The 14,327-nt window shown below is 40.4% G+C and overlaps 1 protein-coding gene across 2 annotated transcripts in view; it reads left to right on the top strand.

Annotated features, from left to right (window-relative positions):
• The window catches only part of NAA15 (N-alpha-acetyltransferase 15, NatA auxiliary subunit), a 63,197-nt gene extending 50,304 nt beyond the window's left edge, over positions 1–12,893 (top strand). Inside the window, exons 18-20 of one of the 2 annotated variants that reach the window (XM_073341162.1) lie at positions 4,289–4,432; positions 7,153–7,250; positions 11,423–12,893. In XM_073341162.1, the coding sequence (XP_073197263.1) occupies positions 4,289–4,432; positions 7,153–7,250; positions 11,423–11,623 (443 nt within the window). In that variant the 3' untranslated portion in view covers positions 11,624–12,893. The remainder of the gene's footprint in view (positions 1–4,288; positions 4,433–7,152; positions 7,251–11,422) is intronic. The other variant, XM_073341163.1, reaches the window with a different exon arrangement.
• The last annotated feature ends 1,434 nt before the right edge of the window (positions 12,894–14,327 follow it).

The raw sequence follows: 14,327 nt of genomic DNA on the forward strand, positions 1-14,327 counted from the left end.
CCTTAGTGTGTTCTTCAGTTGTTTTTTTAGTTAATTTAGTGATTCTAGTTAACATTAGTTGTTGCTGTTAGTAGTGAGAGGTTTGGGGTTTTTTTCTCTCCCTTTTCTTGGGAGCTTATATGGCTTGGCTGAGCATGCCTTGCTAGCCAGGTTTCATATGTTGCCTCTGTTGTCAGGAGGCTGTCCCAGTCAGCGAGAGCCACTCTAAGTGTATCCATTGCTTGGAAGAGTCCCATATGTCCTAAGAGTGTAACTTTTGCCTAGCTCCCAAATCTAGAGCACAGAAGAATCAGGAGACCAAACTGAGGCTTCTGATGATGGAGTGCTCCCTTCGACCCACTTCTGAGTCAGGACAGGAGTGCGCACACATGCCATACATCTGTCTCTTGCCAGATCCATTGCCCCTTTGACCTCAACCAGGTCTCTCCTAAGAGGGGCAAGATTTCAGAGAACTCTGGGAAAGCTCCAAAGAGGAGGAGCTTGGTCTCCCACCACAAAAAGCTGGCTCCCAAAAAGCTCCAATCTCACACTGAGTCTATGGTGTTGGAGCCCTCAATGGCTTGGCTAAGTACTCTGGAAATGAAGGACTTTTCTCTGGTACCAGCAGATTTGTGAGATCCCAGAGTGCTTTGGAGAAGCACAGCTCTAGGAGGCCCGCCATTATTGTCTGTGAAGGACAGGGAGGCCTAGGACATACATTCCTCTAGAACGGCACCATCTGCATCAGACTTACTATCAGTGTCTTCTCATTCGGCACCGTCGGTCCCAGGAAAATTGAAGCACCAACAGTTTTGGTCCTGGCTCCAGATCAATGGTATCACCCACCTCAACTGCTGCATCAGTACTGACCCACTCGGTACTGCAGGAATTCTGCTACTCTAGAGACATGCCAGTTTTAGATGATCCAGAGTCCCCACTTCTTAGGGATACTGAATGACTCCCAGTACCGGGGCCCCGGTCTTTGGACTATCCTTCCTTCCTGGTATTTTTCTACTGCCCCCCGCCTTCCCATTGGAGGACGCTGAGGAGGAGGCTGAAGACCTTCAATCAGTCTCCTCATCAGTGCAGGGCTCCCCTCCACATCCATACAGTAACCCATACTTTGACAAGGATCCTCACCCACAACAGGGATGGAGAGATCAGTATTGCGTGCCAGCCCCTCTCCAATATGCCTCCCCGCCCCCCCATGCCATACTGGGATCCTTGGGATCAGCAACAGTTTGCCAGATCTCTAGCTCCATTGCACTGAGAAGCTAGGGCTAAACAGTGTGCTCTATCAAATCCCCAACATGAGATGACCTTTGAACAGCAGGAGACTAGGGTGGATAAGGAGGCCACCCTTTGAACTCTTATTTCATCCTCGACTCTTAGTGAGGCCATCTTGCTTACACCACTATCAATGGCCAATGATTTCTGACAGTTCAAAAACCTTATGAAGAGGGTGGCTGCCAACCTTCTCAAGAGGTATCTGAAGGATAAAGGCCCACAACACAAGCTCCGTCCAGCTCTTTCAGTCACCACCACCCACATGGGTTGTGCTATCTGTTTAGTGAAGTGCTCCTAGATCCAGTAAAGACTGTGTGGCAAACTCATGTCACCATCCCACCAACTTGCAGATGGGCAGATAAGAAATATTATGTCTCTCCCAGGGACTCAGAATTTTTGTTTTCCCACTCACTCACCTAATTCCATGGTAATGGAAGTAAATGAGAGGGGTAAACAGCATCACTCTAGGTCTACCCCTTATGAGAACCAGAAGAGGTTAGACCTTCTTGGCTGAAAGGTTTACTCATCTGCAACCCTCTAGTTTTGGATAGCAAACTATCAGGCAATCATGGCCAAGTATAACTTCACAAATTACATCAAGTTTGCAGCAATTAGTGAACGTTTTCCATAGGAGCATAATAGAGAACACTGCTTATTTTATGCCCTCAAGATTTATTAAGGGTTTAGGGAACCTTTACCCCCCTGGTTAAGGATCCTACTCTTTCTTGGGATCTCAACTTTGTATTTAGCTACCTCATGGGGCTTCTGTGTGAACTTATGGCATCCTGCTCCTTGCTTCACTTAGCTGTGGACAGGCCATATTCATAGATATCACATCAGCCTGCAAGGTTGGGGAGATTGGGGCATTGTTCACAGACCTCCCATTTACGGTATTTTTCAAGGATAAGGTCTTACCTAACGTGCTGTCAGATTTTAATCTTAACCAGGCCATTCATCTATCAGTATTTTTCCCTAGTCCACATAGATCTCAGTATGAGACCTTCTTTCATACTTCGGATATTATACAGGCGTTGGCCTTTTATCTAGATGGGACCAAACAATTTTGGAAATCACCTAGACGGTCTCCATCGCAGAGAGATCCAAGGGGTCCACGATCTCTACACAGAGGCTTTTAGGTGGATCTCTGGATGTATCATCGCAGCTGGTGCTCTGTCTCCCCAAGCGATAATACCACACTCTACCTGGTCACAGTCAACTTCCCCAATTTTATTCAAGAGCATTCCAGTGTCTGAGAGATGCAGAGCTGCTGCATGACCCTCATTGCATACTTTTTCTAAACACTGTTCCGTGGTCCATGCTGTCAGATCTGATGCAGTTCTTTGTATTGCTGTACTGTCTTTAGTCTTGGACTCGATTCCAAAGCTCCCTTCTCCCTGTGGGGATACTGCTTGGGAGTCACCTGTAGTGGAGCACCCATAGAAACCCTACTTGAAGAAGTAGTAGTTACTGACCTTGGGCAGTAACTGTGGTTCTTTGGGATGTGTGTCTCTATGGGTGTTCCACTACTCACCCTCCTTCCCCTCTGCTTCAGATTTCCTTGTTGAACATTCAAATAGAGAAGGAACCAAGGGTGATTTGCACTCACAGCTCTATATACCCTCAGTGCACAGCACAATGTTGTGTAGAGCACACACACGGGCAGAACAGATGCTGCCAACGGAAAATGTCCAATCAAAAGCTCAAGAGGTGCATGCACACCTGAAGTGGAGCACCCAAAAGGACCCACTTCTCAAAGAACCACAGTTACTTCACAAGGTGAGTATCCTCTTCATCTACCATGCAGACCTCCAGTCATTGCACCTGGCAGCTTGGATGTTGGGTGGTTGAGCAGTACTAATAGGTTGCTCCCTTCAAGTTTCATTAATTCTCATACAAAATAGAAGGTCCTCCATCAAGAAGACTTACTCTCAAAGTAGAAAAGATTTTCCATATGGTCAGCCCAAAACAACTTAGACTCAATTGAGGCACCAATACCAAAGATACTAGATTATATGCTGCTCCTGAAGCAAGTGCTTGGTTCTCTCAAGGTTGAGCTAGCAACAGTATCCGCTTGCACATCCGTCCATAGGATCTAGGCGGTGCTAAGACTGCACCCAAGTTCATCCCTAAGGTAGTCTCAGATTTTTACCTAACTTTGCCAGTGTTCTTCCTGAAATCACACACAATAGGAGAGAAGAAACTACACACACTGGACACCCAGAGCATTTACAGTATTACCTTAATAGGACCTGATCCATTTTAGCTGTCTCCCTGCCTCTTTGTGGCCCTTTCTGGTCCATCCAAAGGCCAAGCCATCTCATCACAAAGAATCTCCAAGTGGATTGTGCAGTGCATTTCCATTCTGTATCATGCTCAAAGAAGGAGAGAATGATACTTACCCAACAGTAACTGTGGTTCTTTGATGTTGTAGTCAGTGTAGATCTCATAACCTGCCCTCAATCCCTGCTTTTCGGTGTTAGACACTGGCTTCGAATTGCGAGGGAACTGAGGGAGGGTCATAGCTGCCCCACCCTTTGTCTTTGTATGACATGCGCACCCTTGACAGACACTGCTACTCAAATTTCTAGTCTTGGGTGCATGAGATGCATGCACACCGTACAGTAGGATCCACGCTGCCTACAACATCTCAAAGAACCACAGTTATTGTAGAGTAAATTGCTGTTATTTTTGTTAATTTCTGGGCACCAGCAATTGTTACAGTATTTGGCATCTCTATAACGAGGTAACCTTTACCCTCAATATAATCTGTAAAAGCACAGCTTGCAATGCTTCGTCTGTAAAGGCTTATTAATGATAAAGTATAAAGAGGAAAAAATAGAACTTCTTGGTTATTTACCTTTTTTCATCTTAATGAACTTTCAGTTGATGCTGATTTCTTTCAATTACACTGATATAAAAATGGTGGGTGATATTTTTCAAGTCAGTTATATTTTGCTGTGATTAATGGTAGAAAGTATCTATATTTGTGTTAAAGATTTTTTTTTTCCTTTTTACCCAATAGTATCTGAAAGTAAAGATCTACCTGATACAGTTAGAACAGTGTTAAATCAAGAAATGAATCGGCTTTTTGGGGCAACAAATCCAAAGAACTTCAATGAAGCTTTCCTTAAAAAGAACTATGACTCACTACCACATAGGTTATCAGGTACTTTGTTTTTGTTGTTTCTAAATTATGTTTCCTGTTTTTGTGGATTTATCTCAAGGACCCATCTCTTTTTCTTTCCCACTTCCTATGCTCATGTAACATTGGCCTCTCTCTGTTCCCACGCTGTCAGTGTGATAGGCTGCTCTTTCCATTTGGAATGGCTTTCTTGTATCCATTTAAATTCTCAGTTGAAAACAGCTTTTTCTCTTTGCCTATATATCTTAATAATCTCTCCCTCTATGCCTCAATTCTTGGCTGCACTGTGTAAAAAATCTTTGCATCATCTCTGGCCCATAGACATTTCTAGTGTAAGTGAAGTGTCATGAAAGATCTTTTAACGCTAACTGTTGTTTAACTCTGTAAAATGTTTTGGGATACGGTTTATCAGAATGACACTTGACAAAATAATTGTATTTTACTGATTCATTAATTTTAAAATAGCCTGGTGATGGGAAGTTTCCATAAAATGGAAAAACTTAATATTGTGAAACATTTTTCCAGCAAGCTTTCTTTCTAATTCTAGCAATAATTAATTGATTTTAAAATCAAAGTGATCCTTCAATGCTGGTTTTATGTTTCTGAAATTGTTGGATTAAATTTTGGTGCAAATCCGAGATTATAACTGCAAATGGTATTGGCAACAAGTGGTATTTGATCAAAATAGATAATAAATAGTGGGTCCAGTAGTCTAGATATGCTGCACTTAAACATTCAGGCAACTGCCGTCTCTACTGGCTCAACATAAGTGCTGTTGTGTCATGGAAAAACTTCTGCTTCAGTTTGTACTCAATCATTGTCTGAACTGGTTGGTTCCAATAGGGCAGAAACCTGTAGAATGGTTTGTAGCCACTAGAGAATACTCTCTTCCTTTATCTGGAGTTGCAGCCAGGTGTCCTGAGTCTGTATATTCTTCTGCTGTCAGCAAATAGCTGTGAAACTCACTGGCAAAGTGTCTCATCCTCTTTAGTGGCTGTTTCATGTAGACAATAACAGTCTACTATCCTGCTACCAGTTACACCATTAGCTGAAGAGGTTGATGTCTATGCTGTGTGTCTAAAAGTCTCAGTCTTTCTGATGACCCAAGTTGAGGATCAGTGTGATTCCAAGTGATAGATTTTCTGTCTTTAAGAGGTGTTTTGTTTTTGTTTTTAATTACAACAGTTTTGCCCTTGATCTCTTTGTGTCTCAGTTCCCCAGTTGCATGAATGCCACCTAATCTCACTGGGGTGCTGGAAAGATAAATTAATTGTTCGTAAAGTACTCAGATAGTATGGTGAACTCGGGATCAATGTTCCCTCTAATTTTTGACAGGGTGTTCGCGCAAAAAATTTCTTCTGTGCAAATTGTGCTTCTGTGCAAATTTTTGTGCGCGTGGTGTTTCGCCATGTGTGTGGTGTTTAGGATCTGTGTGTGTGCGCACACACGCACAGCTTAGAGGGAACAGTGCTCAGGATACACACTCACCAGGAAATTAATAATAATTGTTTTTATTCAGTGCAGGATTTAGATGGTTTACAGTCAGTGTGTGACCGATCCCTTGTTTAATGAGGAGGATAAATTAAAATACACTATAACTACTCATTTACTGTATGAAGCCAGGGTCCTGAGGAAAATGTAACATAATCATGATAAAAGGCTATCCTGTATATGCACAAGAGGCCAAACTAAGGTTGCATGGGTAGCGTGGATTCTGTCAGTTTGGAACTTCTGAGTGCTTGACTTCTGAACTGAAACATTCTTTTAATGTAGTTTTTAAATATTATATTAAAGCATTAAAATTAACATTATACATGACGATAGAAATGCTACATATAGACAAGTGGCTGATTTGTAATAGCTGTGGGAAGCCAAATTTGAGTTTCTTCATGTATGTCTGAAATGTCAACTATAGTATTATATTAATGCAGGTTTCCTAAAATGTGTTAAAATGTTCAGTGCTGGTGAAACATCTCCAAGGTGCAGACAGTAATTTGAAGCATACAAACCTCCACTTTTCCTGCAGAGTTGCATAAAGGATTGGCCTTCTCATCAGGGCATTGTTCCCTTGACCTCACAGAACCCAGTGTTGCTGGAACAATTTTTATAGTGGGGGTACTGAAGGCGGAAACCATGTATTTGGGTTGTTATTACTACTTGAAGCCAGATGGTGGGGCAGCACCCTCACCAACCCTAGTTGCAGCACCGATGGTAGAACCTTCCCTCTTAATCTCCCATGTTTACTTCAGCCTAATAGTTTGTCATCCAGTTATTAGGTGTCCTCATTTTTCAAGTCATGGTTTACCATAGCACCCTTTCCCAATGGTGATTACGTATTATAGTGACTACTGCATTACAGCCTGGGCAGTGGTGACGCAAGGTTCCCAACACAGCCCTGACATTGTGCCTCAGCTTTGATCTAGAGGGGCCACCACTAGCATTTAGAGGTTAGTACATTCTCCATGCCTATTCTGTATTTTGAAACCACCACCAAGTGTGCCAATCTTAATTTGTTTTATGTAGACTCTTATGCATTAAAAAGTAGACAGAGAGCACCATCTATTTACTCTAATCTGGAGAACATGGAACATAAGACTCCCAAAGGTAATCCCTTTGGGCCAGTTTTGAATTTTGATCTAGAACTCAGTATCCTATTTTTTTCAGAGCTGTGCAGTCTTTATATTGTGTAATACAGATTCGTTTGACTTGATATTATGCTGGAGAAAATTATTTTTCTCTTGCAGCTGCCAAAATGGTGTACTATTTGGATCCTTCCAGTCAGAAAAGAGCAGTAGAGATGGCAACATCCCTCGATGAATCCCTTACCAACAGGAATCTTCAGGTAAAGAGGGTAGATTTTTTTTTTTATTTTTTTGGACCTTGCGATTTGCCTCTTCTAGATAATTGGAACCAGGAGTGTTGTTCCTATGTTTTGTCTCCCTGCTGTATTAGCCCCCTTCAACTTTTTGGTTCTGTAAGCAATATCATTTTGGTTGTTTGGGAAGTTTTGGATTGTATTAGACAGTTGGTACATCCATAATCTGTACATTTAATGGTATTCTGCAGATGGGCAGAAATCCTAGTTTTAGGATGTTTTTGTCAGTCATAAAAACTGTTAAAATAGCTTTTTTCCCATCTTACCTGCTTTTGCCACAGACTTAGGAATCTTTTTATCCTGCCCTTTCGGGGGGCGTATGGACTTCAAATCTGTGAAATACTCTCTCTCTTTCAGGAAGAAATAATATAGGAAAGAATTAGGACAACGTGTATCTGATGAGTGAAAATCTAGTATTGAGACCTCAAATAAAGGTCATTATAGTTGCAGCTATTTTGAACAAATCAGAGTGGACAGATCAAAACTGTCTGGATTAATGTACAAAACTCCTCTGAATTTCCTCTTTCTCCTCCCTCCTTCAATGCCAATGACACTTACTAGACACTTGACACTTACACATAGGTGTTGGAACTAGAGATGCGGGGGGTGCTGGAGCACCCCCTGGCTTGAAGTGGTTTCCATTATATGCAGGGCTTACAGTTTGGTTCAATGGCTCTGAGCACTCCCACTATAAAAATTTTTCCAGCACCCCGAACTTACTAGAAAATGTGGTTCTTCAAAGGCTGTTCCTTTTCAGTATGCTCCTTGGCTCTTGCTCCTAGTGCTTGACTGGAATGCCCATAGCTCAAAAAGCTGAGCCATTAGGCTCTAGCGTTGTATATAACCCCAACTGCAGAACCCAGGTGTCTCTTGTGCTGCCAGCTGTCCAGTTCCTTTCTTACTACTGAGATCACTGTCCATCAGTTGTTGTAGCAGACCTGTTTCCTCTTCACATTCTTGGAAGAAAAAACTCAGGTTTTCTTCAGCAGAATTCATATACTTACTATATAACTTAGTGCTGTTTCATGTTAAACTAAAAATAAACCATTTATCAGCATCACATGTTACCAGTTTCTTCTTCCCAGTATAGTAGACTAGCTGTGGAGTCGGATTTTTTCAGTATAATAGACCTAAAATAGAAAATGTTTTTCAGTGATACTTTGAGAACACACTTTACAGGGCTGCTAGCTGATGGAGCTGTTGATGCTTTCCAGCATTGTGGTACTATTTTCTTAACCAGTGAAAGGAAGTCTGATTCTGAATTTTAGTGACTTAATGATTGCTTGCATTAAAAACAGACTAGGAAAACATTGAATAGCCACTCGAAGGGTGGGATTAATTATAGCATTCTCATCATCCAAGAACCACTAATTATCAGGCAGTCACACATCTTAAATACCCTTAGCCTGACAGTTCCAACAATTAGCAGTAAATAGAAATTAGATTTTGAGCTACTTTGTGTAATCTTGGACTCACATGAAGATCTTTATTCTTTGCAGTGACTGCAGCCTGCAGAGAATGTGGATCAGTTCAAGAACTGTTGAATTGCTTTGTAGACCACTGAGCTGGAGCCCGGGCTCTGGGACCTTCCCCCCATGTGGGGTCCCAGAGCCCAGGCTCCAGCCCAAGCCCAAAGGTCTCGACCACAGTTAAACAGCTCCATAGCCTAAGTCTCTCAAGCCTGAGTCAGCTGACATGGGCCAGCCGTGGGTGTTTAATGGCAGTGTAGACATACTGTTTGAATCTATCACTATAAAGCAGGTTTTCTAATCCTTTAATCATTGTCGTGAATCCTCTCTGAACCCTCTCTAATGTATCAACATCTTTGAACTGTGGGCACCAGAACTGGACACAGTATTCCAGCTGCAGTCACACCAATATCAAGTACAGAGGTGAAATAACCTCTCTACTCCTACTTAAGAATTCCCTGTTCATGCAAACCAGGATTGCGTGAGCTCTTTTGGCCACAGCATCACAGTGGGAGCTCATGTTCAGCTGATTATCCACCACAACCCCCAAATTTACTTGTCACTGCTTCCCAGGATAGAGTCCCCCATCCTGTATGTATGGCCTACATTCTTTGTTCATAGATGTATACATTTACATTTAGCCATCGTCAAATGCATATTGTTTGTTTGCGTCCAGTATATCAAGAGATCAAGACCACAATGAATCAGTGACCCATCGTTTTAATATTTTATCACTCCCTCAATTTTTGTCATCTGCGAACGTTATCGGTGATTGATATTGATTTTCTTCCGGGTCATTGATAAAAATGTTAAGTAGCATAGGGCTAAGAACCAGTCTCTGTGTGATCCCACTGGAGAAACACCAACTTGATGACGACTCCCCATTTGTAGTTACGTTTCGAAACTTCTCAATGAGCCGGTTTTTAATCCGTTCAATGTGTGTCATGTTCATTTTATATTATTCTAGATTTTTAATCACAATATTGTGTGATACTAAGTCAAATGCCTTACAGAAGTCTGAATATATTGTGTAAACACTATTATCTTTATCAACCAAACTTGTAATCTCATCAATAAAGATACCATATTAGTTTGACAGGATGTATTTTCTGTAAACCCCTGGTGATTGACATTAATTACATTACCCTTTAACTCCTTATTAATTGAGTATCAGCTGCTTAATTATCTTGCCCAGGATCAATGTCAGGCTGACAAGCCTATAATTATCCAAGTCGTCTCATTTACCCTTTTTAATAAATGTAGGGAAACTACATGGAGTTTTCAGATGCTCAAAGTATTATTGCTTGGATTCAGCCGTATAGTAAAAATCTAGATTTTTGCCACCAATGTTGTAAGTCTTTGGGTTATGGATGCTCCACCTGTTATACCTCCCAGATGTTTTATTTATTTAGTAGATGTCTTTATAATTTGTAGATGGTTCTCCACAGTTTTCTCTAAACTATGTCATTCTTCTGGTCGAGTATCTTTTCCCTGTGTGGTTATCAAGGTGCCTTCAAGTATTCTTTCCAAACTCTTCTACTTGCAGGCCCAATTTAATGCAGAGTTCTATACCTTTTTTTAACAAAAGGCACATGATTCTTGTAACTCTTTGAGTCTCCAGGGACTTGGATCTGTTGCAAGGCATCTACATTTGATAAAAAGAAAATATACTTCCCTGTAATTTTTGAATAGTATTTTTCTGCCTGTAACTTGACCTCTTTTTGCCTTAGAGTTGGGGATTCTGTAACAGTTTTTTAAGAATCACACCTTTTACGTAGGAGCTAATACTTGGAAGCACTGTGGCTTATGTAGAGCTCCGCTGCACTGGTTCCTTCTGGAACCCATTGGCTGAGGATTTTGAGCAATGAGGTCCCACTAGTTATGTGTGAGGAGTGTTATTGCAGGAATATGGATCTCTTGCAATGCAAAACACCTATACATGGAAAAATAACGACTGATAAGTATTTTCTCCTTGGTTTTATAAACCCTAGTGAGTCCTAGACACAATCACATAATGGTACGGTCCAAATATTTAGGAAAAAATACTTCCGATTTCATCTAGAATCATTGTGTAGGTAAAGCTAGAAACAAAATTTAAATCAAATGCTTTATCACTGGAATTGCTGACCTCTGGAACTGTGTGGTATTGACCCTTTGATACTCTTCCAGTTTTTTCTCTCAGCAAAGTCAACAAAGTGAAGTGATAATTATTTGTGTTAAAAGACTCTGCAACTACTTGATGCTTTCACTCTAGAGAGTAAATTTAGTATTTTTACAATATGCTATCAGAAGGCTTTTGCAGTAATGCCCTTAAACTAAGCCTATAAATGTTCATACAACTTTCTCAAATATGCATAATGTTCTGTATATGTATTTATTTAGAAAAATACACATTTGAGAGTAGGGCAGAAGCTAGAAAATAACTATATATTCAGAAGTATTAAATCTTTTAATGAAAAAAGAAAAGGAGTTCTTGTGGCACCTTAGAGACTAACCAATTTATTTGAGCGTAAGCTTTCGTGAGCTACAGCTCACTTCATCGGATGCAAGTACTCCTTTTCTTTTTTGCGAATACAGACTAAGACGGCTGCTACTCTGAAACCTATCTTTTAATGAGTGTCACAGATGAATATAAGAAGATTTAACACTTTGTTCTTTTGTTTTAATTAGACTTGTATGGAGGTATTAGAAGCTTTGAGTGATGGTAGCCTGGGAGACTGTAAAGAAGCAGCTGAAACTTACAGAGCGAATTGTCATAAGCTTTTCCCTTATGCTTTGGCTTTCATGCCCCCTGGATATGAAGAGGATATGAAGATCACGGTTAATGGAGATAGTTCTGCAGAAACTGAAGAACTGGCCAATGAAATATGAACAACTTTGTTTAAAAAAAAAAAGAAAGAAAGAAAAGAGAGAGTGGAATAACATTGGTCCATATCTGGTGTATAATATTTTTGTCACGCACCTGCTGAATTGTTCTAACTTACACAGAGAAAGGAAGGAGTAAAAATGTTGCCTTCAAATAGTTTTACTTTTTTTATCCTGCTGACAAAGTATATATATAAAATATCTAACATATTACTGGATATAGGTTGTTCAGTTTCTTAAGAAAAATTAAAAGCTGCTAAAATTGAAGAAAAAAAAACCCTTATCCTTACCTACCTACCCCATGTTTTTAAACTAATTTATATGAAATCTGGAGGCTCATAACCCTCAGAGCAGGTGTGTGGCAGAAATATTACTTTAAATTTGTCTTGTGAGATTACTATTATCTCAGACAGCAAAAACGCTGTTTTAGCACTGGATTCTTTCACTGAGCACAAAGAGTTGTTGGGGCTTTAGCATCTGACTGATTTTGATACGGAGATGATTCTATTCATAGGAAGTATTCATTGTGAATCACTATTTACAGAGAAACCTACAACATACATGTGATGTTGTAGAGGCTGGGACATATAGATACCAGCCAGAATTAAGAAACATAGGGTGTTCAGTAAGCTTGTTGTGTCTCCGAAGTTCACTGTGCATGATTAGTTTGGTGTTCTTGCACCACAGGTTTTAACTGAAGGAAACCAGTTAGAACAATCTCTTCATTTTAATTAAACTTGAAAAGAAAAAACACTGCTGGTTTTTGAGATGAACCTCACAGCATAGTTTGGCCAAACTTGTTAAAACTGTAATGCAAGAACCAAATGAAATCATGCACTGTGATGTGGCACCAACTAATTAGAAAGATAGTGTGCATTTTTCACAGAGAGTGAAAACAAAATGAGAACATACTATGGCTTGAAGTTACAAAGAGCGGAACTCCTGACTACCATTTTATGACTGATCAAGAGACTAATAGTTTAAAACCTCAGCAGGCCTTGTTCACGTTATGCAGAGAATAACAAGTGCTGCAGTTTAGATACCTCTGGAACTTTTCCACAGTGTCACAGGTTTGTAATACTTGAAGCCCTACATTTCTAAGAATATATTTCTTGCTCAGTTGTTTCAGGCAAACACAAGACTTTGTAACTTTTAAGGGGCCCAAGATTTTTTTTTCAAATAACAGACCAGATTCTTATTCCTGCAGTTACAGATGTAATTTCCTTTGTCAAACATAAGGTACCAAATATAATGCAATAAAATGTTTTGAAAAACAGTTGTGTGAATATTTTAACCAGTCTGTGTTGGACTTTGTAAATTACTGGCTGAAGAGAGAGGTGCAGTTCAGAGTTGATTTAATATGCTGTTCAGTTCCACTGTTAATGTGTCACTGCTGATGGGTGGACTTTGATTGTATATTAAGTGCTAATGCATTATATTATTAGTGCTTCATATCAGGGAAATCCAATAATACAAAATGCATTACTACTTGGCTTCAGAATCCCAACAACAAAGATTATGCTGACCGCTATTGTGGACTGCAATTCGTCACTTGCAAAATAAAGTTCAAGCAACCTGCATTAATGGTATAGATGAGAGAAGTGCCCAATGCTTTTATGGACCATAAAGCAATGAAAAAATTGACCACAGGCTAAAAAGTCAGTGCCTTCTTTGCAATATTTCAATTATAGAATATCATAATGAAGTGAAAGTATAAATTGTATCTTTTTTCATATTGTGGAACTTAATGATTGACACTTTTTATAATTGTGGCCTTTAGGGGGGCTACTTGTTTCTCTAACCCTCCTCTTAAAATAGGAAGGGCAATTTTTACTATTGATTTTTTTCCATGTAATGCATTCAGCATCACTTATAAGCATGGTTTTCATGGATACAGACTTATTCTTGTGTATGCAAATGGTCTAGTTCATATTGTAAATGTAGTGAAATGTAAGTTGCATTGCCATATATGTGTTTTAATTTGCCAGGCTTTCAGGAACTCAAATACCTTGGAAACTTTTTAACTGACTCTGCGACTGGTGCTGATGTATAGAGCCTGACCCGTCCTTCAGTCCCAAGACATTTGGACTACACCTCTTCTGCAAATACTGAAGGCAATTCAGCCTTGTCCATAAGGGTCTGAGTTTTGGCCATGCTGCTTCAACCATCATGCCACTTTCTCTGCCTCTGGTACTGTAGGCAGGCAGTTCTGTGCTCCTGCCTTTTTGTAGTTAATTGTGAGTCAGCAGAGAGCAAAATCTTTCCCCCCCTCATTCTCTCCGTTCTGGGGCTCTGCTGTATGAATGGGACCACCCTCTAAACTCATTCTCTGTATTTGTTCTCTCTTCATCATGATGGATCAGGCAAAACAGGGAATGCCAAGAGGCACTCCATCACCTTCACTCTGCCAAGTGACTCAATCAATAAGGCTTGTTTGGGCCTCTGTCTCACCCCCCTCCCGTCCCCCGTCCCCCCCCCCCACAAGCTGTGGTTACTAGAGCCACCGCCACACCATCTCTGTTCAAAGCTTCACCCTGATCAATCCTTCAGGCACAGTGGTTCATGATAAAGAGTTCTTTGATCTGCTCTGGGAGGACTGTGCACTTACAAGGCTAGATAAGCTAAACTAATTTTCCCTATGTGAAGAAGGCTTTTAAGATCCCAGCACTGATCTTTGAAGTATCACATGGAACAAGTGTGTCATCCATCC

This window comes from Lepidochelys kempii, chromosome 4, assembly GCF_965140265.1.
Source record: "Lepidochelys kempii isolate rLepKem1 chromosome 4, rLepKem1.hap2, whole genome shotgun sequence".
NCBI classification, from domain to species: domain Eukaryota; kingdom Metazoa; phylum Chordata; order Testudines; family Cheloniidae; genus Lepidochelys; species Lepidochelys kempii.